The sequence below is a fragment of the Triticum aestivum genome, chromosome 7B (assembly GCF_018294505.1).
Source record: "Triticum aestivum cultivar Chinese Spring chromosome 7B, IWGSC CS RefSeq v2.1, whole genome shotgun sequence".
Lineage (NCBI taxonomy): Eukaryota > Viridiplantae > Streptophyta > Magnoliopsida > Poales > Poaceae > Triticum > Triticum aestivum.
The window spans coordinates 213,480,992-213,505,191 of NC_057813.1; the positions used below are offsets into that span (position 1 = coordinate 213,480,992).

The 24,200-nt window shown below is 41.7% G+C and overlaps 2 protein-coding genes across 6 annotated transcripts; both read left to right on the forward strand.

Moving 5' to 3' along the window:
- The first annotated feature begins 2 nt into the window (after positions 1-2).
- On the forward strand, positions 3-9,951 carry LOC123162886 (serrate RNA effector molecule). Its single transcript, XM_044580643.1, has 12 exons — positions 3-349; positions 921-970; positions 1,763-1,817; positions 6,744-6,818; positions 6,967-7,041; positions 7,139-7,186; positions 7,299-7,367; positions 7,448-8,218; positions 8,305-8,353; positions 8,449-8,663; positions 8,731-8,961; positions 9,571-9,951. The coding sequence occupies exons 1-12, from the start codon at positions 117-119 to the stop codon at positions 9,629-9,631; spliced, it is 1,932 nt and encodes a 643-aa protein (XP_044436578.1). The 5' UTR covers positions 3-116; the 3' UTR covers positions 9,632-9,951.
- Positions 9,952-11,250: 1,299 nt separating this feature from the next.
- On the forward strand, positions 11,251-23,889 carry LOC123162884 (calcium-transporting ATPase 5, plasma membrane-type). 5 transcript variants are annotated; one of them, XR_006481534.1, is made up of 35 exons: positions 11,251-11,461; positions 11,547-11,798; positions 12,457-12,573; positions 12,656-12,698; positions 13,210-13,325; positions 13,413-13,544; positions 13,941-14,030; positions 14,179-14,248; positions 14,349-14,419; positions 14,504-14,587; positions 14,670-14,747; positions 14,859-14,930; positions 15,141-15,224; positions 15,299-15,381; positions 15,449-15,557; positions 15,645-15,700; positions 15,773-15,815; positions 15,892-15,975; positions 16,313-16,450; positions 17,443-17,508; positions 17,592-17,687; positions 18,358-18,468; positions 18,536-18,700; positions 19,174-19,233; positions 19,693-19,857; positions 20,087-20,203; positions 20,305-20,403; positions 20,869-21,006; positions 21,173-21,277; positions 21,382-21,427; positions 21,519-21,653; positions 22,655-22,762; positions 22,849-22,940; positions 23,230-23,321; positions 23,408-23,889. XR_006481534.1 is itself a non-coding variant. In XM_044580639.1 (35 exons), exons 2-35 carry the CDS (start codon positions 11,637-11,639, stop codon positions 23,431-23,433), a joined length of 3,249 nt encoding a protein of 1,082 aa, XP_044436574.1. In that variant the 5' UTR covers positions 11,251-11,461; positions 11,547-11,636; the 3' UTR covers positions 23,434-23,889. The 5 variants fall into 5 exon arrangements, 4 of the variants coding, with proteins under 4 accessions (XP_044436574.1, XP_044436576.1, XP_044436575.1 ...); XM_044580639.1 differs by having other exon boundaries at positions 21,173-21,273; XM_044580641.1 differs by having other exon boundaries at positions 13,213-13,325; positions 21,173-21,273.
- The last annotated feature ends 311 nt before the right edge of the window (positions 23,890-24,200 follow it).

Sequence of the window (24,200 nt, forward strand, 5' to 3'; positions counted from 1 at the left end):
CCTCTCTCCTCCCTCCTTGCGCACCTTCCCCTTCCCGACCCGACACGACCCGAACCGGGAGATCCTCCAGATCAAGCCGCCTAGCCTAGGGCCACGCTGCCACCCACCCACCACCCATGGCCGAGGTCGCCGATGCGCCCCGCCGCGCGGCGCCTGGGGCCTCCTCCTCCCCTCCCCCTCCTCCCTCCTCCGCCGGCGGCAGCGGCGACCGCAAGCGCGGTCGCTCCTCGCCCGTGCTCCCGCCGCCTCCCCCCGGCCCCCCTCCGCCGGCGGCGCAAAACAAGCGGCACCGGACAGAAGGAGGTGGGTTCGACCGGCGCCGTCTTGGTGGCGGGCAGGACGACAGGAGGTGAGAGCCTTTCGAAAGTTTGGTGCGGGGTTGGGGCAGGGATGGAGGGAGTTCAGCGAGCTTGGTAGCCGGACCAAACAAATCAGAGCTTGCTTTGCTTGGACCCTTGCTTGTTGCTGTCGCTCGAGATCGTTCGTTGCTGATTAGAGATCGCGGTCTTAGATTGGTGTCGCCGTATTGGTTAGAACTATTTAGGTGTAGCGTTCTGGATTTGCAGTGCACAACAAGCCTGTCCAAGGCATGCTGCTGTATTTCTTCTAACTGTGGTTTTAAATTGGGGCCAAGTGAGTGAAGACGTTGAGGTTGGTTATGGTCTCGCAATCGCTTCTTAGTTCCTGAATCCCAGTAACACCATAAAAATCCTGAGCTACTCATACACTGACTGAGCTTATTAAGTGGCTTTAGGTGCTGCACTTTGTTTTGATCCCGGAGTTGCTATTTGTTAAAATAACGAACATAAAGGATGCATTTATCTGATTGTTTGGGTGTCTACCAGTGTCTGGTTTTTGTGCTTACAAGTTTGGTTGAGCGCTGGTGCAAATACTAAAATTTCTGTGCTTCGATTTCCTAGGTTTGGGAATGATCATGGTGGCCAGGGTCGACATAACAATCGTGCACCAGGTATGCATTAGTGGAGGAGGGTCATGCAGTATTCAATAATTATTCATATGGTACGTTCGCTATTAGATTTAAAACTAGATTTTAAGTTCCAGATAGGTTGAAAGTCTGGCTTGAGTTCATTTGCCTCGTGAGTTACGTCAAGACTTATGAGCGAGCCATACTTAATGTAGTCATCATACTGGACCATGAATCAAAGCAAAGACAGGGCATACTTTTTTTTACCTTATTAGGATCTACTCCCTCTGTCCGGGTTTATTAGGCTGGAGGGAAACACAGCGATGTTCTTCATTCTAAGGCCGCTCAAGGAAATGGCTCGCTATTCGGCAGCTGTTGTCTTGATCATCTCTCTTCGTTTCATTTTTGATGCTATTAATTAGGTAACGGTTAGCATGCACAAAGATTAAAACAGAGGTGTGCATGATATGGAAACTGCCAGCCAACGCACGCGTGCACCCTCCCTTCTGATTGTTCATGCAGCGTCCGGGTGCACGAGGCGTGTGCCTGGGTGGCATTAGCTAGCCCAATAGTTTTGGGTAAATTAACATCATTAAATTACGTTCCTTCCAAAGCGCTTGCTGATATCTGTAAAGTGCGTGGGTGCCTTGGTCCTGCCAATCCGGTCGACGGGCCCACTAAAACCAGACGGAGGGAGTAGCAGAATATGAAGAGAAGTCATTTAAAAAATGAATGGCATATGGGCACATAAATTATTTCTTGTCTACTTTAGTATCTTATGGATGTAATTGTTTGTTAATGGCGTGCATTTTGGTTTGTGTCCAACATATTCTATAGATTGGCATGATTCTGGACGTGGTGGATGGAATGAAGGATCAGGGAACTCCCGTAGGTACGCATGTTCTCCCTCTATCGAAAAATGTAACGTGCCCGAACATCTCAAGATTCAAGTTCGACCAATGATTTGGTCAATAAAATGTGGTTCATTGTAACAGAAAAAACATATCATTGCCTTTGTATTTGAATGTATTTTCTAATGATAGAACTTTTGTGTCACATAATATGCCTTGCATTCTGTAATGGAGGGCGCAATTCCGAACAACCTCCATTCATTTTGTTGATGCACGTTGGACGGTATTAAGTCAACTAATTTTACCTGCTAAATGAAATGATTATGAGTACATGCTTTGCATTCTGTGTTATACAAATTTCAGAACATGTTGAGTTTTTTGGGGGGCCCATTTACAAACTTGACTACTTGAGAGCATTCAAGCTTGTCGTATTTCCAAGTACTTGTTGTTTCCTTGTGCAAGCATTACAACTGAAAAGTTACTGTACTATACAGGACCTGAACTAAGTGCTCAATGTTGAGGGATAAAAGAACATCCTTTGTTGCAAACCACCTGAAATAATACACTTCTGATTTTTTTCTTAAATCAATGCGAGGATTAAATAATTGAAAATGATGCAATCATCCTGGATCTCTTGGGCAATTATGTACAATATGTAAAAGGATGTGGTTACTTTGCTTGGTTAGCATATAAATAAATGCTTCCACAAGTTGATAAGAGATAGAAAATGAGTGCACACCATCCAATGGTCATGAGTCTAACGACTGTGAGTAGTCTAGTTGTCTCAATCTGATTGTCGACTAGATTCTTAGTGTAGACTAGCTCGTTGAGTCGAGTGGTGGAGCGACTAGTCATCAACTAGTCTAGACTAGTCTGATTGTTTGAGTCCATCGACTCAATTTGGGAGGGATAAGTGAGCAGAGCTCAGCCCGCGGGAGGGAAAAATTGCAACCCTAGCTTTCCAGGCTCGCTCCACAACGAGCCGCCTCACCTGGGACCAGGCCGCCGCCACTGCCGCCGGCGGCGGCGGCCAGGAGCATTACGATGCTCACCCTTCGTTGGTTCTGCTCCTCCCCTGGATCCACCCCTCTGCTGCTGAGCTCCTCCCCTTGATGCTCTCCTATGCTGATGTGATCCTCCTGTGGATCAACTCAATTTTTATTGTATAATACTCCCTCCGTTCCTAAATATTAAGTCTTTTTAGACATTTCAAATGAACTACAACATACGGATGCATGTAGACATATTTTAGAGTGTAGATTCACTCATTTTGCTTCATATGTACTCCCTCCGTAAACTAATATAAGAGCGTTTAGATTACTACTCCCTCCGTTCGGAATTACTCGTCAAGAAATGAATGTATCTAGATGTATTTTAGTTGTAGATACATCCATTTTTATCCATTTTTGTGACAAGTAATTCCGCACGGAGGGAGTACTTTAGTAATCTAAATGCACTTATATTAGTTTACAGAGGGAGTAGTCATTTATTGAAATCTCTAAAAAGACTTATATTTGGGAACGGAGGGAGTATATAGTATATACTATATACTCGCGCGTTGTCACACCCGTCCATCCTAAACAAAGTATATAGAAATATTAAGAAAATTTGGATAATAAATACATTTGATTAAAGATTGAACGATTCAAATTACAATCTTTTAATGTAAGTGGTGCAGCATAAGTGTCAACTGTTAATTAGAATCAATCCACTAATCACAAAAATCCTTTTGTGTTCACATTATCCCTATATCACGTTCATCCGAAGAGATAATCGAGAAATACACCGGAGGCTAGCCTTGTCTGATCTTTGCACATAATTCAACTCTCCCAGAGGAGTTCGACGGTGGAATATCTCCATAGAATTGGTTATCTTCTCAAATAAAATGGGCATGCTGCAGCACAGCACAAACAGTACTCAAAATCAGGACCCTTGGACATGTTCCATGCGTCCAGCAGACTTCTTACATAAAGATAGCACTTCAAGAGGTAGTCGTTGTTAGGGATGAAAATGGAGTGGAAAGTTTCCGCTTTTCCAGAGGAAAAATGGAAACAGAGAGGAATATGAAAACGAAAATGGAAATTTGCAAAAAGGAAATGGAAATGGAATGTTTTTTGCGGAAATGGAAACAAAAACGGAACGGTGTTTTCAGGTAGAACAGGCGTGGAAACGTAACTTTCCGTTTCTGTGAATATGGAATTTCTGTTTTTAGTATAGGCCTATGGCCGCTTTATAGCCCAACCACCAAACAACACATGATGACACACTGAGAAGAAAGGATGATTTGAGGCCCAACTTCTACTACCACATATGTACTCAACTAGGTCCTGTTCGCAATTGTCCAATACTGTTACGATACTACGCGAAGTTGCTTACATGATCATATTATTTTGTAGCCATGGTAACATTTCATTAAATCTGTTTGTTTTGTTTTTATTTCTCTATGACTCGACGGCTTTTTATGTTCCGGTCAATGCCCACTTCTGTTTCCTTGTCCACTATTATTTGCTCCGTGTTTCCGGTAGCATCTTTCCGGGGTTTCTGTATTCGTTTCCGCTTCTGCAAAAAAAATAAAAAAAAATGTGGTAGCACCCAGTTCCGTCCGTTTCCGCTCCGTTTTCATCCCTAGTCGTTGTACCTTTTTTTAATCTCAATCTAGTAAATAGGTACCAGATCCCTCTTCACCGACGTAATCCTCAAATGGTCAATAATCCAAGCAGTTATACTTCTTGTAACTTGCAGTTTATTAGCAACATGATATATTAAGTGACAAGCACAAAGAGCTTACACTACAGGCCGGAATGCACCAGAGATTCCCAAATCCTCGCCACATGATCAACTTACATCCTCACCTAAACTCTGAAATTTCACCATGAATTTTCATTATTTAAGTAATAAATAAACATTCCAATTCAGAAAGAGATAAAACAAGTTACTGTGGCAATAAAAGGTATTCGCTATAGTTTATAAATGTTCTTCTGTAACTGCTTGATGGTATATGATTTTTTTTGTATGGAAATAAAGCGATTGGGTGAATAATGACAGAAATAATAAATCCTAAATTAATCAAAGTCAGAAAAAAATGAGGGAACCATTCATATATTTCAAAGATATACAAATGTGAATTACAGTTTTACTTAATTGTATAACTTATCATCTGGTTCTAGTTTAAATAGAGCTAGTACAGATATGGGAAATGCATACGTAGCTTACCATTCATTCCTTTGCGAAACAGTTAGTTTCCATGATTATGTCCCTTGAATGGTTTTTTTCATTCAGAATACCAATTGATTCAAGAAACAGGAGAACAAACTTTTTATTCCCTTCCTAGTTTCATTATCCAATCTTGTAAGTATCTGTAGAATAAAATAAACAATGTAAACACCATACCATCTTTGCAGAGAAAATTACATTATTAAGCGTCTCCTGAAACCTGCAAAAAGACACATTTGAAGATCCAAGAGGGGACTGAGATAATACAAGAAAAAGCTCAGTGGGCAGTGAAGCAAAGGGGAAGAACCCAACCAACATAAGAAAACAAAATAAGGGATGAAAGTCAAGTGGACATGTGGCTCATCGCTTTGCTGCTCTTTGTTTCATCACCAAGGCACTCCCAGCTCCTAGACGACAGAGTATACATAGAATAATTCATCTCATATTTTGTATGACAGCACACGGCAGGGGCCACCAAGGGAACAAACAACAAGTATACAAGACAACGAGCAATCATGCTTAACATGAAACTATTTGTCATCACATAAGTGGTTCATTAATCGAAACAATCATGCTTAACACGAACAAGCAGTGGTCCACATACAGACGACTTGACATACTTATTCTTTTTGGTAACCTAATCGAATTAAATCAAGTGGTTCCTTAATCCTTACCCTCATACTTACCACGAAACTAAGCAGGAAACATGGCTGATGAACTGGATATCGGAGATGAGACGGAAGATAGAGAGGAAGATGATTGTGTGCAACATAATACATGTGAGCAATGGGACGAGGGACGAGGAAGTAACACTGTGATGGCGAAATTAATCACAATTGTTGCAAGAGGGAGATGGTCGACCCCACCATGATTACGGCGATGACGGCAGTTTCAGGTCGCTCATTATGGCCTTCAAGCAAGCAAGGGGCAGGAGAGGGAACGACATGGAGGCCCGACGACGCTGACGGCGTGTGCCCCTACCGAAGGGATGAAACTAAGCAGCGGAGAAGCGTGGAAGCGGAAGTAGGACTGCCACATTGCGCGCCGCGGCTGCTGCGGTGAGGAACCCATGACGAAAGCAAGAGAGGCAGGGGATGCACAGTACGGGCCAGAAACCATGGGCCTGTATACGGCTATCATGGTTGGTTGGCCCGATTAATAAGAGGATCCCCAGGTCGGCCTGTGGAGTAGCGGCCTGGATCCAGGCGGGCCTCGCGGGTGACGAGGTGAAAAACAGGCAGATGCTATTCATGGTATGGTGGATAGATCGTGGAACGTCCAATATTGTGATCGAACGGCCGAGAACGTTAAAATCGCTGTGGAGGCTCGTAGATTGCTTAGTTATACTGTTTTTTAATTACATACTAGGTATTAGTAGTTGATTACTGTAAGTTGAGTACTACAGTACCATGTCGACTAGTCCAGCAGTAGTCTAGACTAGTCACGATTAGTCTATGAGTCTCAACCTCGGCTCGACTCGTCGACTCCTCGACTCGTAATTCTTGACACCATCTCCTTTCAAGTATAAGCAGCACTATGTTGTGCTTAATTTGTCCGCATCCATCTTTCTTTAAAGAGTACCAACTGTGAGCAGTTTTGAAATTATAGGAACCAACTTGAACATTATAAAGCAGAGGGGCGAAACGAGCCCATTGGTAAACTACAGGGATGATTACATTTTTCCTTAGATATATTTCGCCGTACTTGTGTTTCCTTTTCCTTGTATTGACGTGACCAACATTGATGCTCCACAGGGAAGGTCTGATGTCTTACAAGCAGTTCATGCAGGAGCTTGAAGATGACGTTTCGCCTGTTGAAGCTCAAAGCAGGTCTGCTATGCTGAACCACTCTTCGTGGTGGCAGACTTATAGTTCAACTACAACTAGTCTATCTCCTTTATAGTGATAGAACTTCAATTTTGTTGTGCAGTGTACTTTCAGTATGGTTTATGTAACATAGTTCTGTTCATTTTACTAGATATGAGGAGTACAAGTCAGAGTACATCACAACACAGAAGAAAGCATACTTTGACCTTCATAAGAATGAAGATTGGTATTACTTTTTTTTCCATTGCATCCTTTTGATGTGCCCTCTAGTGACCATTTTTTTTTCAGACATTTTACTGGCCCATTTCTTTATTCTGTTGTAGGTTGAGAAACAAGTACCATCCTACTAACCTTGAGTCTGTTATGGAAAGGTTAGCTAGTTTCTTAATATACTTCCACAATTATGTAGTGAACTATCTCCTTTGTTACTATTTATTGGGAGTCCATTTAGGTGATAGTTATTATCTTTCTTTGCACAAGCAGACGGAACGAACTTGCGAGAGCTACTGCAAATGAATTCTTCCAAGATTTGCAGAGCGGAAATTTTGACACGTAAGACCCCCCAACCCCCATGCCCTCCTCCCTTTGAAAGTGAGTATGTGTTTTACCTTCTTTTTTTCCCCATCGTGCAGTGGTCCAGGATTAACGAGTTCGGCAGCGAACAAATCTGGAAATAATGACGTGAATGGAAATGGAAAAAAGGGGAAACTTGGAAAGGACCCTGATGATTTATATTATTCTGCTCCCAAGGCTCATCCAGTCAGTTCCGAGCCTCGGCGAATTAGCATTGACATTGAACAAGCTCAAGCTCTCATCTGTAAACTTGATTCTGAGAAGGGTATTGAGAACAATGTTCTATCTAGTAGTGATGACGACAAAGCAGGCAGCGGATCACATGGTTCAATGGGCCCAATTGTAATAATACGGGGTGCATCTACTGTGAAGGGTCTTGAAGGTGTTGAGTTGCTGGACACTCTTGTCACTTATTTGTGGCGTATCCATGGTGTGGATTATTATGGCATGTCTGAGACAAATGAGCCAAAAGGCCTAAGGCATGTGAAAGCAGACTCAAGGACATATGATGGGCCTAGCTCAAATACAGCTGAATGGGAGGAGAAACTTGATTCATTCTGGCAAGACAGGATTCAAGGTCAGGATCCATTAGAAATATTGAAAGCAAAGGACAAGATTGATGCAGCTGCTAGTGAAGTGTTGGATCCACATGTCAGGAAAATAAGGGATGAGAAGTATGGATGGAAATATGGTTGTGGAGCTAAGGGGTGCACAAAGCTTTTCCATGCTTCTGAGTTTGTCACGAAGCATCTCAAACTCAAGCATACTGATTTTGTGGTGGAGCTGACTTCAAAAGTGAGAGAGGATATTTATTTTGAGAACTATATGAAGTATGTTTTCTCCATCTTGGTTCTTTTTTAGCAAAATAATGTTTCACATTGCAATTAGATTATGGTGTGTTTTATCTTGGATGCAGTGATCCCAAGGCGCCTGGGGGAACACCGATCATGCAACAATCTGCTCCAGTAAGCCTCATTGCCTGGTTTATATTCACTTGCAAATCGGCAGCAAGCCAGCAATTAAGTTCATGTCTTTTTGTTTGTATTGGTCAATTTTACAGAGGGAAAAGGGCAGACAGCGGCCACCGATTGAGAGTCGGCTGAGAGATGAACGTGGCCGTAGATTTGACAGAAATGTTGATTCATCAAAACCTGATGGATCCAGTGAAAACCCTGATGATCCAATGTATGATTCTTATGGTGATCCGGCTGTACATGGTGCCTTTCCTCCAGATATTCCAGCTCCTCCAATGCTGATGCCTGTGCCTGGTGCTGGGTAAGTCTGCAATTTCTGTTTATTTTGCACCATGTTGTTCTTATTGTTGTTTCATTTGTTATTGCAGCCCACTTGGGCCGTTTATTCCCGCACCACCGGAAGTTGCAATGCGTATGTTGAGGGAGCAGGGTGGGCCACCACCTTTCGAGCCGAATGCTGGTCCACGTCCTAGGAAAGCAGGAAGGGGTGGTGGTCCCCCAATGGGTGGTCCATCACCAATCCTTAATGCTCCACTTCCTATAATGCATGATCCACGTATGCAAGATCCACGCATGCAAGATCCCCGTAAAATACGAAGGTAAAGTTTTGAATCTCAATCCCGTTGCGTTTTTGTTCCTTAATGGTTCTCGCCATGGAATGTAGCAGTTTATTTTCGACGTTCTGAAACGCTGTCCGACAGAAAAATTGCTTGTTGTTAAATAATACTCAATGATCTTGGTGAGAAATAGTAGGAATTTGTACTGCATATTTTTTAAATATTAGATTTACATATGTACGTGGAAACGAAAACAAGAGTTATGATATATCTTAAACAATAATGGTCACTGCTATTTATCTCTGGACTTCTCTTTCACGTCATTATGTTTCATTGTCTTGATGTGCATGTTCTGATATCCTGTTCTCTGAAGTTCAGTATGGAATTATTGTGATTTTTTAGCATATTCGAGCTGATCAACAAAGTTCACACGTTTATCTAACTTCGGATCAGTTCAGAGTTTGTAACTTTGCATGCCTTAAGAATTATGATGAAGGTCACCAAGGGTTTCATTGAAATAAGCATCTGCAGTTTGAAACATTGTAAACCATGTTCCTAGTACTAGTTCCGAGTTAGAAGTCCCTTTTGCCTGCCCATTGCCTCATTATCTTTCATTTCAGTCATTCACCTTTTACCGTCATTCACCTGCAGCTATCAAGATCTGGACGCTCCTGGAGATGAAGTGACAGTTTTGGACTACCGGAGCCTGTAGTCGTGTGCTGTACGGCCTTTTAATCTTCGAAGCCGTGGACGATACCACCACCGCAACGGGACCTTGCTCATCTCCATTAGTTTGACCGTGGCGGAGGAACACTGATGCGGTGCCCCGTCCCGTGAGCTATGTTATACTACTCAATGGTGCTTCTAAAACTGAACCACATGAAATCAAAGCAACTGGCGCACTGAAAGCACGGTTGTGGAGTGTGTATTTCCAACAGAATTTTTTAGCTTTTCAAAATTTCCACCATCTAGAGAGAGAGAGAGTAGAGGTCTCTGCTGCCGTATCCAGAACTCCAGACCAGATATTCCTCACCGTGTATGCAATCTGTAATTTATACAATAAGGAAAACGGTTGGTAGATGGAACCCTGATTGGTCAAAACTGCTCAAGTTGTGTTTCCTGGAACTCCGCACCGTTCCAGTCTGTACGCTCTGGCCTGATCTGTAAAACCATGTGCAGGCAGTTCAGCTCTCTGGACATGCGCGAGGGAGCTACTGGCTTCTGCAGGGTCGTTGAATCCACGGTAATATCCGCAGTCGTCGACGTGCAAGATCGACGGCCGCTGACGCTACGAGCTAGTAACACTGGCCGGCTCATCGTCAGGGATTCTGAGGTACCAAAGAGTGTTTTCTTAGCGTAGGCCCGAGATTTTGGGAGCGTAGTGGGTAACAAAGCGACGTGGACTGCGTCGTATGCAACAGAAAACGAGCGATGTGGACTTGGGCGTATGAATTCTTTTCTGAGGAAAATACACATACAGTACGGCCGTCGCGTCAGTGTCCGACCCTCTGTACTTGCCAGGCCCCGGTGGCCCCGGTCTCTATTGTTGACTGGCAACGAATCTATCGGGGAAAGGGTAACAAATTCCACATTCCCGCCGGCCAACTCTCCTGTTGGAAGGTGACAAGCTGCCCGTGACCCACGCCGGCCACTTGACCACAGATCCATCGTATCCCGCGGCATGTTTCGTTTGTGAGCGCCTAGTGGCCAACTAGTAGTGTGGCGACTATGCATGGAGCTTAAGGAATAAGGAAGAAGAACCCTTATAAAAAAAGAAAGAAAAGGAAGAACATGCCACCTACTCCTACATTGGAAAGTCATTATGTCGTCTCTTTGATTTCATATCTGTTTTGAACTTAGAACCATCTCAAGAGGCGATGCAAAAATCATCAAGAGGCGATTCGAAATCATACAAAAATGATTGTGTCTTAATTTGTGCCACTCGGAGATACAAGAGGCAACAATCATCTCTAACTTTTCCCTCGGACTGAACACACCGCAAGGCATGAAATCATCACATCTTTCTTGCACTCTCTCGTGTCAAGCAAGTTGCTGACACGCACGAAGGAACGCTGCATCCCGGCCGTCTATGGGCTCGATCCGACGGCTCCCGGAGTCCCGGTGACCCCTCCCCTTCTCATTTCAAACCGGCCGGCCCACGCCCCGCCGCGCCCGCGCCAAACCCCGCCTTCCTCCTTCCGATCCGAGCCTCCCGCGCCGAGCCGCGACTCTCACTGACAGCCGGGCTCCCACCACGTTACCCCGCCCGGCCGGTACGAGCTCGGCCGCTCTGAGGCTTCGACCGGGCCCACGTGGCAGCGAGAGAGGAGGCTCGCGGGGCGGCCGCAGCTTCGTGGAAGCTTCCCCCGAACAATCTCCTCGAGAACGAGTCCCCATTCGCGACCGAAATCCGGGCCGCAGAGACAGAAAAAACAAAACAAATCACCAAGCTCCGCACCAGCACCACAGTGGCGAAGCCGCAACGTACTTGCGCCGGCCTCGCCCGTGGAACCTTCTAGAGCCTTGACGGCTGGAGCGGCAGGTGAGGCGAGTGATCCCTGAGGTGTTCGATCGATCCCGCGGTGATTTGGTTGTCTGAGTGCTCCTGTGTGTGTGTGTATCTGCAGGGTTTCTGGTCGTCGTCGTCGGTGTCGGTGTCATCTCTCCTGCGAGCGCTGCCGCGGACGCGGCGGCTGGCTGGTGTCTGATTGTCGGGCATGGCGGTCGGGAGCTCGCCGACGCCGCCGGAGATCCGCTCGCCGGAGCGGGACAGGCCGGAGGATGCGGCGGGCGCGGAGGGGGAGGAGGAGGAGGAGTTCGGTGACGCCTTCGATATACCCCATAAGAACGCATCCCACGACAGCTTGCTCCGATGGAGGGTACGGGATCCTTTCTCCCCTCACCCTTTTCCGTCAGACTGTGATCTAGGCCGGGCTCTGCTGGTTCGCAGAATGCCCAAAATATCGCCATTCTGGCTAGTTCCGTCCTGGCTGGATTCGGGACGTGCTATGGAGGAAGAAGAGGGGGTAGAAGAGGAATAGTCAAAACACTAATGTTTTTGGTCTAGTGGATACACTGCACTGAGGTTTACTGACATGTCATTGACCCGATGATTTACATATTACTTTCATTTTTTGTCCGCGTTTCCTCTAAGTCAAGGCATTGGAGTCTGTTTGGCGACACTACCTTTTTTACTGCCGTGCACATGCACAGAGCGGCAGACAACTTCTCATAATAAAACTGAAAACACAACCAAAGTACTGAAACCAGAGGTCTGTCATTCATTCATCCAAACAATACTGGTTTTTGTGGTATTCACAGGTTTGGGACATTACAGAAAGAAGCAAACAGTAACACTTTTACTACAGCTATAAAATCACACTTATACTTCAGCTAACCAGGCACTTTTGCATAATAGTTGTGAGTTGGGTTCATTACAGTTTGCTGTGGCTACAGGTGAAGGACTCTTCGGGGTAGACAAATATGAGCCTTACTTATTATTTAGTTCTGATAAATATGTCTATTCTCTCCTTTCAGCAAGCTGCTCTCGTGCTGAATGCTTCACGTCGCTTTAGATATACTCTAGACCTTAAAAAGGAGGAAGAGAAAGAGATAATAAGAAGAACGATCCGATCACATGCACAAGTGATACGGGTAACGTGTCGTTTTGCAGCTTATGCACCCTATTTCTCTTTCGGCTGTCTTCTTTTGTTCATTCTAATTTTGAATTCTCCAGGCAGTATTTCTTTTCAAAGAAGCTGGAGAAAATGATCCCAGAGGTACTCATTCATACCATTAACCCAAGTGCTTCTTTTATGCTATGTTTATGGATGGCACTGACCCAAACGGTAGAATAACTTTGGTTTTCTACATTTCCTTCCTAGATTGCATCTGTGCTTCTTAGCCACAATGTACCAAATGGTGGGGTTATATGCAAACATCATGAAACAAAACAGTTCCCAAATTTCATTGGTAGCTGTAGTCATTCATTTCTCTGATTTGCCTTTTTAAAATTGATCTCTACTTCTAAATGTGCAATATTACAGCAAAATTTCCAGCTCATTTATTTCGTACAATGCAGCCGCTATCTTTATTTGTCTTACCAGCCTATTCTCCACATTTTCCCTGATCATTTTGCTTGTCTTATTGTTGCCATTTCAGTTGTATTTTTCTAAAGGGCAGTCTTTTCACTTTATACTTGCAATTAGTCCATCTATTGTATCTGTGCTTATTTTGCATACAATGTAATTTATATTCTTGTGCTATTTTCAATGTTCCTCATCTGGGCAGAAGCTTATACTGGTATACAACTTGCAACTGGCTCTCGAAGTTTTCCAATTGAATTGGAAAAGCTTAAAACTTTAAACAGAGATCATGATAGTGTTCTTCTTCAGGAAACTAGAGGAGTAAGTTAACACTGAGCTAGAATTTATTTATTTTAACCTCGTCACCTGCTGCTATTCATTTGTGTGTAATGACACTCTTCTTTTCAGGTTAAGGGGCTGTCAGATTTATTAAAGAGTAATTTAGACATGGGAATTAATCCAACTGAGGATGAATTGTTACAAAGGAGGGATGTTTTCGGAGCAAATACATATCCACGCAAGAAAAGAAAAAACATACTGGTATAGCTTTTTAATGTTATTTCTGTAAGTAAATTGCACAAGGTCAATCTTGCAAGTTTCTAGCCACTTGCAATTTCAGTTTCCTTATGGGACATCTGCTCTCTTCATTATCTAGTGTCTACATATCTCTTCATCGTTCCTTCTTTAGTGTATGCTTTTTGTGTGTCCAAGCAGGGTTAAGCGTTCCAGTTACATAAAAGTTGTATTTTGGCATAAGCTCCTCACGAAATTCGAAGGTCACTATTGGAAAATTTAAAGTGCATCTATGCTGCATATTAGAAAAGTTGATTACGAAGTAGTCCTATGAGACTTTCTTTCAGTCCAACATCAACTCAATTTCAATGCTTCAACATATTTGGTATCAAATTTTAACCATACTGAATTTTGGTATTGCAGCGTTTTATATTTGATGCATGCAAAGATTTAACTCTCATCATTCTAATGGTAGCTGCTGCCATATCTCTTACGTTGGGCATGGCCACAGAGGTATTTTCTACCTCTTCACTAATTGTTTCCTTAGAATTAGCCTTTCATCATGTCATCTTCCTTAGCCATGGTAGTTTTGAACTTGAATAATTGTCATGCTTTAAGGATAACTATAACTGCATTTGTTATTTTTTTTTCTCTTATCTAGGGTGTTGAGGAAGGATGGTATGAGGGGGGAAGTATTTTTTTAGCTGTTTTTCTTGTGATACTTGTCACCGGTAATTGATTGAGTTTGCACATTTCCTATTATATTTGTTTTGTTTTTGTCTTCACCTTTAGCTTGCTGTGATCTAATTGTTTTGTTTTTGATCTATCTAGCAACCAGTGATTACAGGCAATCACTTCAATTTCAACATCTGAATGAGGAGAAACAGAACATACAAGTAGAGGTGAGTATGATCATGTGTAACTGTATTTTTGTGCAGCATTCCCACTTTTGCTTACATTCCTGATTTACCATATCTTTTAATTAGGTTCTTAGAGGTGGTAAAAGATTTCGAACTTCAATATTTGAGCTTGTTGTCGGTGATGTGGTTCCGCTGAATATTGGTGACCAAGTAAGATGGTATATTATTTGTCAACTCTGTTTATTTTTTCACCCTAGAATAATTTGCTTACATTCATTATTTCACATTTTAGGTTCCTGCTGATGGTATCCTGATATCTGGCCATTCTCTTGCAATAGACGAATCAAGTATGACTGGGGAATCAAAAACTGTGAGTTCCGGTGCAAAACTTCTTTCTTGTGGCGATTCAAACATACTTCTTTTTTGCGGCGAGACTCAAACACACCTCTTCGGATTTTCATGATGTCATATCATTTTTTAGGTTCACAAGGATCAAAAGGCTCCGTTCTTGATGTCTGGTTGCAAGGTTGCAGATGGCTATGGTTCTATGTTGGTGAGTACCACACTACCACTATCTTAAGTTTTTTTTTTGCGGGGCACTATCTTAAGTGTTTAAGCAACATGTTAGGCTAACTTACTGTTTTCAGTGTCACAATACATAGCATTTTTCTCTCCCTTATTTGTGCCTTTCCTATATTTCGATTCTTAATGGTTAGACTTTATATATCATAATATTTATCCACTTTGCCTATCAAATACAAAGGTAACAGGTGTGGGTATCAACACTGAATGGGGCCAGTTGATGGCTAACCTTTCTGAAGATAATGGTGAAGAAACCCCATTGCAGGTTAATCTCTGTTCGGACTCATCTATATTCTTGCATGAATGAATACTGATGAGACCCTTTCAACCATGGAGTAGGTGCGTTTGAATGGTGTTGCTACTTTTATTGGCATGGTGGGTCTGTCAGTAGCTGGTGTTGTACTTGGCGTGCTTGCGATAAGGTATTTTGCATGATAATGCAGCACAAACAAATATACATACTCTTTATAACCACTTACTGAACTACAGATATTTTACTGGACATACCAAGAATCCGGATGGGACTGTTCAATTTCGGGCTGAAACTACTGGTCTCAAACAAGGATTTATGGGTGCAATCAGAATTTTAACAATCGCCGTATGTATTTTTTGTACAAGTATACAGCTAATATCTTGAACCATTTTCATCTTTTGGTGACCTGATTTTGTGTAATACTATCCATAGGTAACCATCGTAGTTGTTGCTGTGCCTGAGGGACTTCCACTGGCAGTAACATTGACGTATGGATCTCCTTACTGTGCAAATTACTTGAAAATTTCAGTCACATGACTATCTATATTTTGTGGTTTCAGACTTGCGTATTCAATGCGAAAGATGATGCGAGACAAGGCGCTGGTAAAAAAACAATCCTATTTCTGTATAAAACATTCACATGATAGGAAACTTTATCATCCTTACTTTCTTTATTTAGGTGAGGCGGCTCTCATCTTGTGAAACAATGGGATCAGCAACTACTATATGCAGTGATAAGACAGGAACTCTCACCTTGAATAAGGTTTGTAGAATCAATCTGGTGCTTGTGCCATGAAACACCGTTTGAAGATCTGTCATGATGCTATTCCAAGTCCCAATACGCTGCCCTGACAAGAGGCCAATTCTTTCCATTTACTTTAAGTCTTGGAACATACCTGTCACTCTGTCAGCATCGCAGAACCAAAATTAACACAAAAACATCACCAATTTGATGCCAGGATCTTTGGGTGTTGATAATACATTTCTTTATTGTTGTTGGTTACAAGCACATCTTCTGCTAATTTTGTCTTTGCTTGTGGCCTTTTAAAGACCATGTCATCGTGGTTCGTTTTGTAATCCTTATATTATTGATTATGTAGATGACAGTTGTGGAGGCACACTTTATCGGGACAAGGTTGGATCCTTGTGATGATGTTAGGGCAATCTCAAGCAGTTCAGCGGCACTGCTTATTGAAGGAATTGCACAAAACACTACAGGAACTGTATTTTTGCCAGAGGTATATCAACTTTATTTCTTCCTTCTTTTAATATTATTAGAGGTACCTGAATTATCTATTAAATTAGAGGTACCTGAATTATCTATTATATCAGAGGTACCTGAATTATCTATTATATTAGAGGTACATGCATTATCCATTGTCCAGAAAAGCAATAACATACAGGTCACCAATCTGTAATGTATAACCCAGCTAGCCTAGATTTAACTGAAAAGATCAGCAATTTTGATTAAGTTATGACTGGTTACAGCCACTTTGTAAAGATTTGTTAGTTTACTTTTTATGTAAAACATGGTGGTCCATAATGCTATTTGAGGAACATTGGAGATGGTAATAGCTCAGTTTTCGCCATCCGATCTTTATTTTTAATGTTTTTTCAGGATTTTTTACTTTTATCATAGGAGTTCAACTTAGTGTTCTCTTCTGTGCTAATCGCCTGGGAGTGAGTGAACTTTGCACGTGGTCCTGCTACGTTTGAAATATAAGTGGTCAACAGTGGACAACAAGCACCTGGCCTCCACTTGCAGCTAGAAACATGCACGTTCTGTAGTTTCTCTGCAGTACTCCTATTCACTTGCTTGTGCATGTTGATAAACTGGGAAAGCGTCAGGCAGGAGATTACTAACTACTTTCTGAAAGTAGCAAGCGGAGATTGAATCACATTTCAAATGAGATCGAGTGGAGTCCAGAATAATGTATCAGCTGTCAACACTTTGTCAGTTCCACCAAATCCATGAAAATTATGCTCACTTGAGGTTCTTAGCAGTGTGGAAATTGGGTGTTAACAGCTGGTTACCTGTAAAGGCACTGTCCGAGTTAAAGATATGATCTCATAAAATTACCCCAATTTTATTATTTCCTGCCATTAACCAGACAGAAATCAGAACTGGGCAGATGCTTGGAGGCAGTCTAGGGAGAATTCTATGCTAACTGTCATCTACATATATCAGTTGCTTCCACAAAATTTCATCTGTCTTCTTTTCAATGTATAGGATGGGGGAGCAGCTGATGTTACAGGTTCACCAACTGAAAAAGCCATTCTTTCTTGGGGCCTTAAGGTACTACTGATTTTGCTTCACACAGAGTGTCTCCTTTAAGCTTCTTTTGTTGACTTGGCCTAACGCAGTTGCACCTTGCACAGATAGGGATGGATTTCAACGATGTTCGGTCAAAATCTTCAGTTCTTCATGTATTTCCATTTAACTCAGAGAAGAAGCGAGGTGGTGTTGCAGTGCAGGTAGTAAGGCGCATATGTATCTAGAACCATTGGTACATCTAAATTCGTGAATTAGACGAGTGTATCCATGAAGAATTTAACCACTTTTCAGGCTTATTTATATTTGGGTGCTTCATTATTCCAATCCTTTGTAATTTACCACATGTAGTTGGTAATATATGTTTTGGTTATTAGTGCTTGTGAGTTGTGAGAGTTGACGCTATCAAGTTTAACAGCTTCAGGACTATTGGCTCCTGGTAGGCTGATGTTTGTTTTCCTGCTGGATATCTCCCGGGCATGGCTTAAAGGACGAGCCATATTTCTCACTTGAAGCACTCAAATAGGGTTATCTACCAGTGGCAAACAGTTTCTCAAACTTGTTTAAGTTTAATATTATACCAACCAGAAGGGTTTTGAGAGTCCCCTTCGTGATGACCAGTTACTTTTGACGGCACAGATGGCTGGTATTGCCAAGTAGTTCTCGATATGAGCATTGGATGCCATTGAGCATTTGTTCTGATTATAGCATCAGGAGAGTGTTCCTTGGACCTTATGTCTTTTAGTATGCACAGATCTATGATTTGAATTACGCAGTGTGTACGTTGTTTTGGTAAAAACTCCTGTTTTCTATTGTTTCGTAGCCCAGTTTTTTGTTCATGTTACCTCAAGGGTGTTTGGTTACTAATTGCAGTCAGATACCGGGGTCCACATCCATTGGAAAGGTGCAGCTGAGTTAGTGCTATCATCTTGCAAAAGTTGGCTTTCTCTGGATGGTTCAGTTCAGCCAATGGATGCACAGAAGGTAACTGCCATGCATAATTTGCCACCTCAATTTCTTATGCACTCTTACAATGTTGAAATGTTTGCAGCGTAATGTGTACAAGAGATCAATTGAAGACATGGCAAAGAGTTCACTACGATGTGTTGCTTTTGCATATTGTCAATGTGATATTGAAAAAATTCCGAAGGAAGACATAGCTGATTGGAAGTTACCTGAGGAAGATCTGACTCTGCTTGGTATTGTGGGCATAAAGGTTGGTCCTTATTGTTCGGTAGATTCACTTTCAGATTGATTGTATCTCTTAATTTTGAGTTTGACACAAATAACTAGGGTTGCTTCCCGATACCAAAAGATAGCCCTGTGTATAGTGTCCTATTCCATGCTCTATAGTGCCTGTGCTGGGAACATAGGGTATTCAGTTAATCAAATATATGTTTCACTGATGCATCAGCTTGCGGCTATATGTATGCTCAGATAGACAGATAGTATACGGCTGATCTGATTCATCGTCTTATGATTTTCACAACCTATCCATGCTTTCTGGCTTTTGCTAAAACATGAAATATACCAGTATGCATCATATTATCTCTAAATGATTCATCGCCTTTTGTATGTATATGAGGCATCATAATTTGCAAGCATAATTTCTTCTGGTTAGTCATACTGCATTACTTGATGACAATATCCATCTATTACTCCTGCTATAAAGAGTATCTTCGCCTGTAGGATCCATGTCGCCCAGGAGTGAGGAATGCTGTACAATTATGCAAAAATGCTGGTGTAAAGGTATATCCTACTTGTGTTCTTATTTTTCTTGTTCTCATTGGAAATGTTTCACCTCTAATCTATATTAGTCATCGACGGAATGAACTGTGAAGCTAAATCCTCCATGGTATTTCTCATGTTCTCAATTAGGTCTAGCCTTTTACTTCTCACAGGATTGGCTCATCATGTTTGTAGCTGGGCAAGGTTTCTAGCCATTTTCAGTTTCTTTACTTCCTATGCCATGATGCTATTCATATAATTTATTTTGTATTTTGGGACGTTCAATTGTTTGTGTCCTATTCATAAAACATGACTCTTTGTAAACTTTGACCTTGCTGGTTAGTTTCTCAATCGTTACAAAACATGTTAGTTTCTTAAAGTTTTTGTTTTCCTTAAAATGGATTTTTTTCGTCATTTCCCCATTTTGAATGTCACTGCTTCTTTTGTTGGCTTTAATATTTGTTACATTTGTACATGTAGGTGCGCATGGTCACAGGAGATAATATTGAAACAGCCAAGGCAATAGCGTTGGAGTGCGGAATACTAGATGCAAATGGTGTTATTTCAGAGCCATTTGTAATAGAGGGAAAAGCGTTCCGCGAGATGTCTGAAATTGCAAGAGGAGAGATTGCTGACAAGATAACTGTAACTCTCTCCATTCTTAAGTCCCTTGTGTATATATGTTATACTGTGTTGAAGTAATAAACTTTATCTGTACTAAGCACAATGATGTTTATGACTTACTTGAAGTCATTTGAAGTGGTGAATCCTTTTGTATAACTTCTAGTTTTTCTATCCTTCTCAGGAAGTCATTTTCTTTGAAGTTTCTGACATTCTTCTGATTGTTCGACAACTAATTAACTTTGAATTTCAGGTCATGGGAAGATCATCTCCAAATGACAAACTTTTGCTTGTCCAAGCTTTGAAAAGGAAAGGCCATGTTGTGGCTGTCACTGGTGATGGCACAAATGATGCCCCTGCATTGCATGAGGTGTCATGTGTAACTCATGATAAGCTATTAGTGGTCATTTATCTTGATATTGCAGAAGCTTCTGATTTATTCTTATATCTAATGCTTGATCTGTTGTATAGGCTGATATAGGTCTTGCAATGGGCATGTCAGGGACAGAAGTTGCTAAAGAAAGCTCTGACATTATAATCTTGGATGATGACTTCACATCTGTTGTGAAGGTTAGTGTTTTCTACGTTTTTTTTTGGAAGAAATCCTTCTTATGAAGGATAACTGTTCTCAGCAATCATGATGGAGTTTTTTTATGGGATGTCCCCGAAGGGACATCATGATGGACTTTTTCTTCTGTAACAAACTGGCATGGTGCTTTGACGGCAATATACCATCAAAGTAACCTGTGAGTGATATCATATTTTGTGCTAATTGCTATCAGCTTCATTGCCAAAAGAGAGAAAAAATGCTATTGGTTGACAGTGTGTAGAGAGTACAGTTCATGGAGAAGCACATATAAGCCCGTACATGTTCTGATATGCTGCCTTATGCTGCTGAATAGCCATGGCATGTTAAGACTTAAACATAGTGTATATGCAAAATCCTTTGTAGATTGTGCTTAGGCACAAATTCTGGTCGCTCAACCTTCTTGTGATTTTGTGCACTTACACCTCTTATCTCTTTTTCTTTTTTAGGTTGTTCGCTGGGGACGCTCTGTCTATGCAAATATTCAGAAATTCATCCAGTTCCAGCTTACTGTTAACGTTGCCGCACTTGTGATTAATGTTATTGCAGCTGTGTCATCTGGTGACGTGCCTCTAAATGCTGTTGAGGTTGGGACCTCTCCTTTTTTCTTCCAACTATTTTTCAATCTCTAATATTTTCATTACTGCCATTGCCACTTCTGTTGTGCATGAAAGATGTGCCGAAATCTTAATTGTAAGTACAAACACTTGTATGCCAAGGTTGGCTCTCATGCACTATGTTCCTAATTTGCAGCTTCTCTGGGTGAACCTTATCATGGATACACTGGGAGCTCTTGCTTTAGCAACTGAACCACCAACAGACAACCTTATGAAGAGACAGCCTGTTGGTCGAAGGCATGTAATATCACCCTACCTGTCTAGAGTATCGCATTATATGTTTCATGAAATGAGTTGAACTGTTTTCTACATAATTTACAATATTTTCCCTGTTTTCTACTTCAGGGAGCCACTTGTGACCAATATTATGTGGAGAAACTTGTTTGTCCAGGTTGAATTTGCGTGACTCATTTGTATTCTTAGAGCATACAATTGTTGTTTCATATTCTTCTGTTGTTCTGATTTACATGGAATTTTTGCAGGCCATTTACCAAATAGCAATCCTTCTTATCTTTAATTTCTCTGGAAAAAAGATTCTACGGCTGCAGAATGAAAGTCCAGATAACGCCGAGAAAATGAAGAACACATTTATCTTCAATACATTTGTATTTTGCCAGGTTGGTTGGATATTTTCTGATTCAACAACTGTAACAGGGTGTTACTTAAATTCTATGGTGCTCTTTAGATAGATTAATATTGGTATTTGATTTATCTAATAAATGTTCATGTTAAGGGTAGTATAGTGGCAGTGGTTGTCATCTTAAATAAACTGACCTACCATGTAAACTTAAGTTACTCCTTATAATAGGATATATCAGTGTAAATTGCATTCTGTAAAATATTAGACTTGCTGTGGAGCTGACACCATGAATAGTGACTGGCTAGCCTGTATCTGACCTAACATGGTAACAAAAGCATTGCTACTTATGCTCCATGGTGTAACTCTGAGTTGTGAAAAGGGGCATGTGTCAAGGGCCCGAGGTCTTACGAAATAAAATTCCTCCAGTTGTTCAAAAAGTCTTCATGATGTGAAAAGGGGCATATGTCCTTATTGTCAATTACCGTGTGGTTTTTTCTTAAACCAGCCACTTCAGTGGCTTGGTCTTAAGGTTTCAACATATGTGTAATTTAAGTTAGCCCTAGTTAAGTGCCACCGGTAGTTGCCTAGTTATGTATGTTTCTCTCCTCAAACCGGAGAAAGCAGGATGCCCAGAACATTGCTCGGGTAAATGCTGAAATGTCATTGATTAATTATCAACAAGTGCTAGTGTCCTATGAAACATTGTGTAGGTCGCAAATGTATCGTTAGTTTGTCAGTCCTGATAGTTGATTGGGAATCAGCCTATAAGCAGTCTGATGCCATTTTGGAACCTTGGCCGTACATACTGCTAGACACTATTATTAGTTGGTCCCAGTTTGGGAATCAACAAGTGCGATCTTGTCAAATGCAGTGGCGGTCCCAGTTTGAGGTAAACCACCCGAGTGTATTATGATCTATGTAAACTTATCATTACCAAAAAAAAAGAATCAAGAAATTGCCTCACACTGTACTTACTAATATTAGTTTTATGTAGTTCTGAACAAAGATCTCTTAAACTTGATTTGCGTTTTATACCAGATCTTCAACGAGTTCAATGCGCGTAAGCCTGAGGAAAGGAATGTCTTCAAAGGAGTAACAAAGAACCACCTCTTCATGGGAATAGTTTGTGTAACTACCGTGTTTCAGGTAACAGGACATGCATGGTTGTTGCACTGAATGTCCTATCATTCTTGTCCATGAAGTGGTGATAAAGTTGCTCTCTCCTTTGCCAGATACTAATAGTTGAATTCCTGGGAAAGTTCTTTAAAATTGTGAGACTTAACTGGAGTCTATGGTTAGTTTCAGTTGCCATTGGCGTCGTAAGGTACACACTTCAAAATTTATCATTTATGCAAGGTTTGCAATTAGTACACTATCCATCGTTTTAAGGTTATGTAATCAATGTGTCATACAGTTATTTTACGGATCCAGATGCCTTTTGGCCCCCATTTTCTGTGTGACTAGGTTAAGGTTCATATTAACATGCACTCTAGACATTCCCGGGGTGTTCTAACATCTGTTTTTTGTTTTTATTTATCATGTACTTTTCGACTGTAATCTCATCATGGACATTTTGTGAAGTTTTGACCTCCCTTTTCTCTCTGATGTTCCAGCTGGCCTTTGGCTTACCTAGGGAAATTCATTCCTGTTCCTGTAAGACCTCTCCAGGCCTATTTCAAGCCTTGTTGGAAATCATCACGTCGAGGTAAGTCTCCACTCTATAGTTACTGGATAATGTTCTGCATCAACGTTGGTCTAACTAGCTTACCATTAACGCGTACTGTAACGCAGACGAGGAGGAAGGCAGGCAGGGCTAAAAAGGATGCAAATCACCTGGTGTAAATAGACATGGGTCAGCCGAAGAACAGGAACCCGACCCGTACCACCTCTCCCAGTGGAGCAGAGCTGCGGATTATTTCTACTACAAGGAGATGCAGTGAACTAGAAGCTTCCAATGCAGGGACAGGTCAAGTGCAACCGTTGCTGTTAATCATTATGGTTATGGGGCTTCATCGTGATGCAGGTTAATATAAATGAAAATCCTACCTGGGAAGACAATCAGTAGCATCGCCACGGAAGTGACTGTTTTGTGAATGTTCATTGACTACGGAAGGTGACATTTTTTTATGCAAATAAGTTGTGGTAGCTAGGACACACATCGTAGGCTTAGTACAGTCCTAGGTGCCTTGGGGGTGTCAGACCTTCATTTTGTTCAGGTTGAGTAAACTAGCAAGCAATAAGAAAGAATTAGCGGAAATTTTCTGGTAAATTTACACTGGAGTTCTATCTTCAAATGCTCAAATGATGAGGCTGTTTCCGACTTGGATCATCTTCAACAGATGATTCATAATAGGGCAGCTGCCAAAAAAAAAACTGTTTTTAGGGCCCTTGGACCAAAATATGATGCTCCTGCGCTATATCTATCTTGTACTGCAATTTCTTTTTTGGGCAGCCCTAAATTTTGCCCCCAAGTGCTGCAAATTTGTAGCAGCCGGCCTGTTACCGTAAAACAATTTCCCAGCCGGAACCAACTGACATGATGAAACTTCATCCCGTAGTGCCCTGCCTATCCCCTCGACCGCCG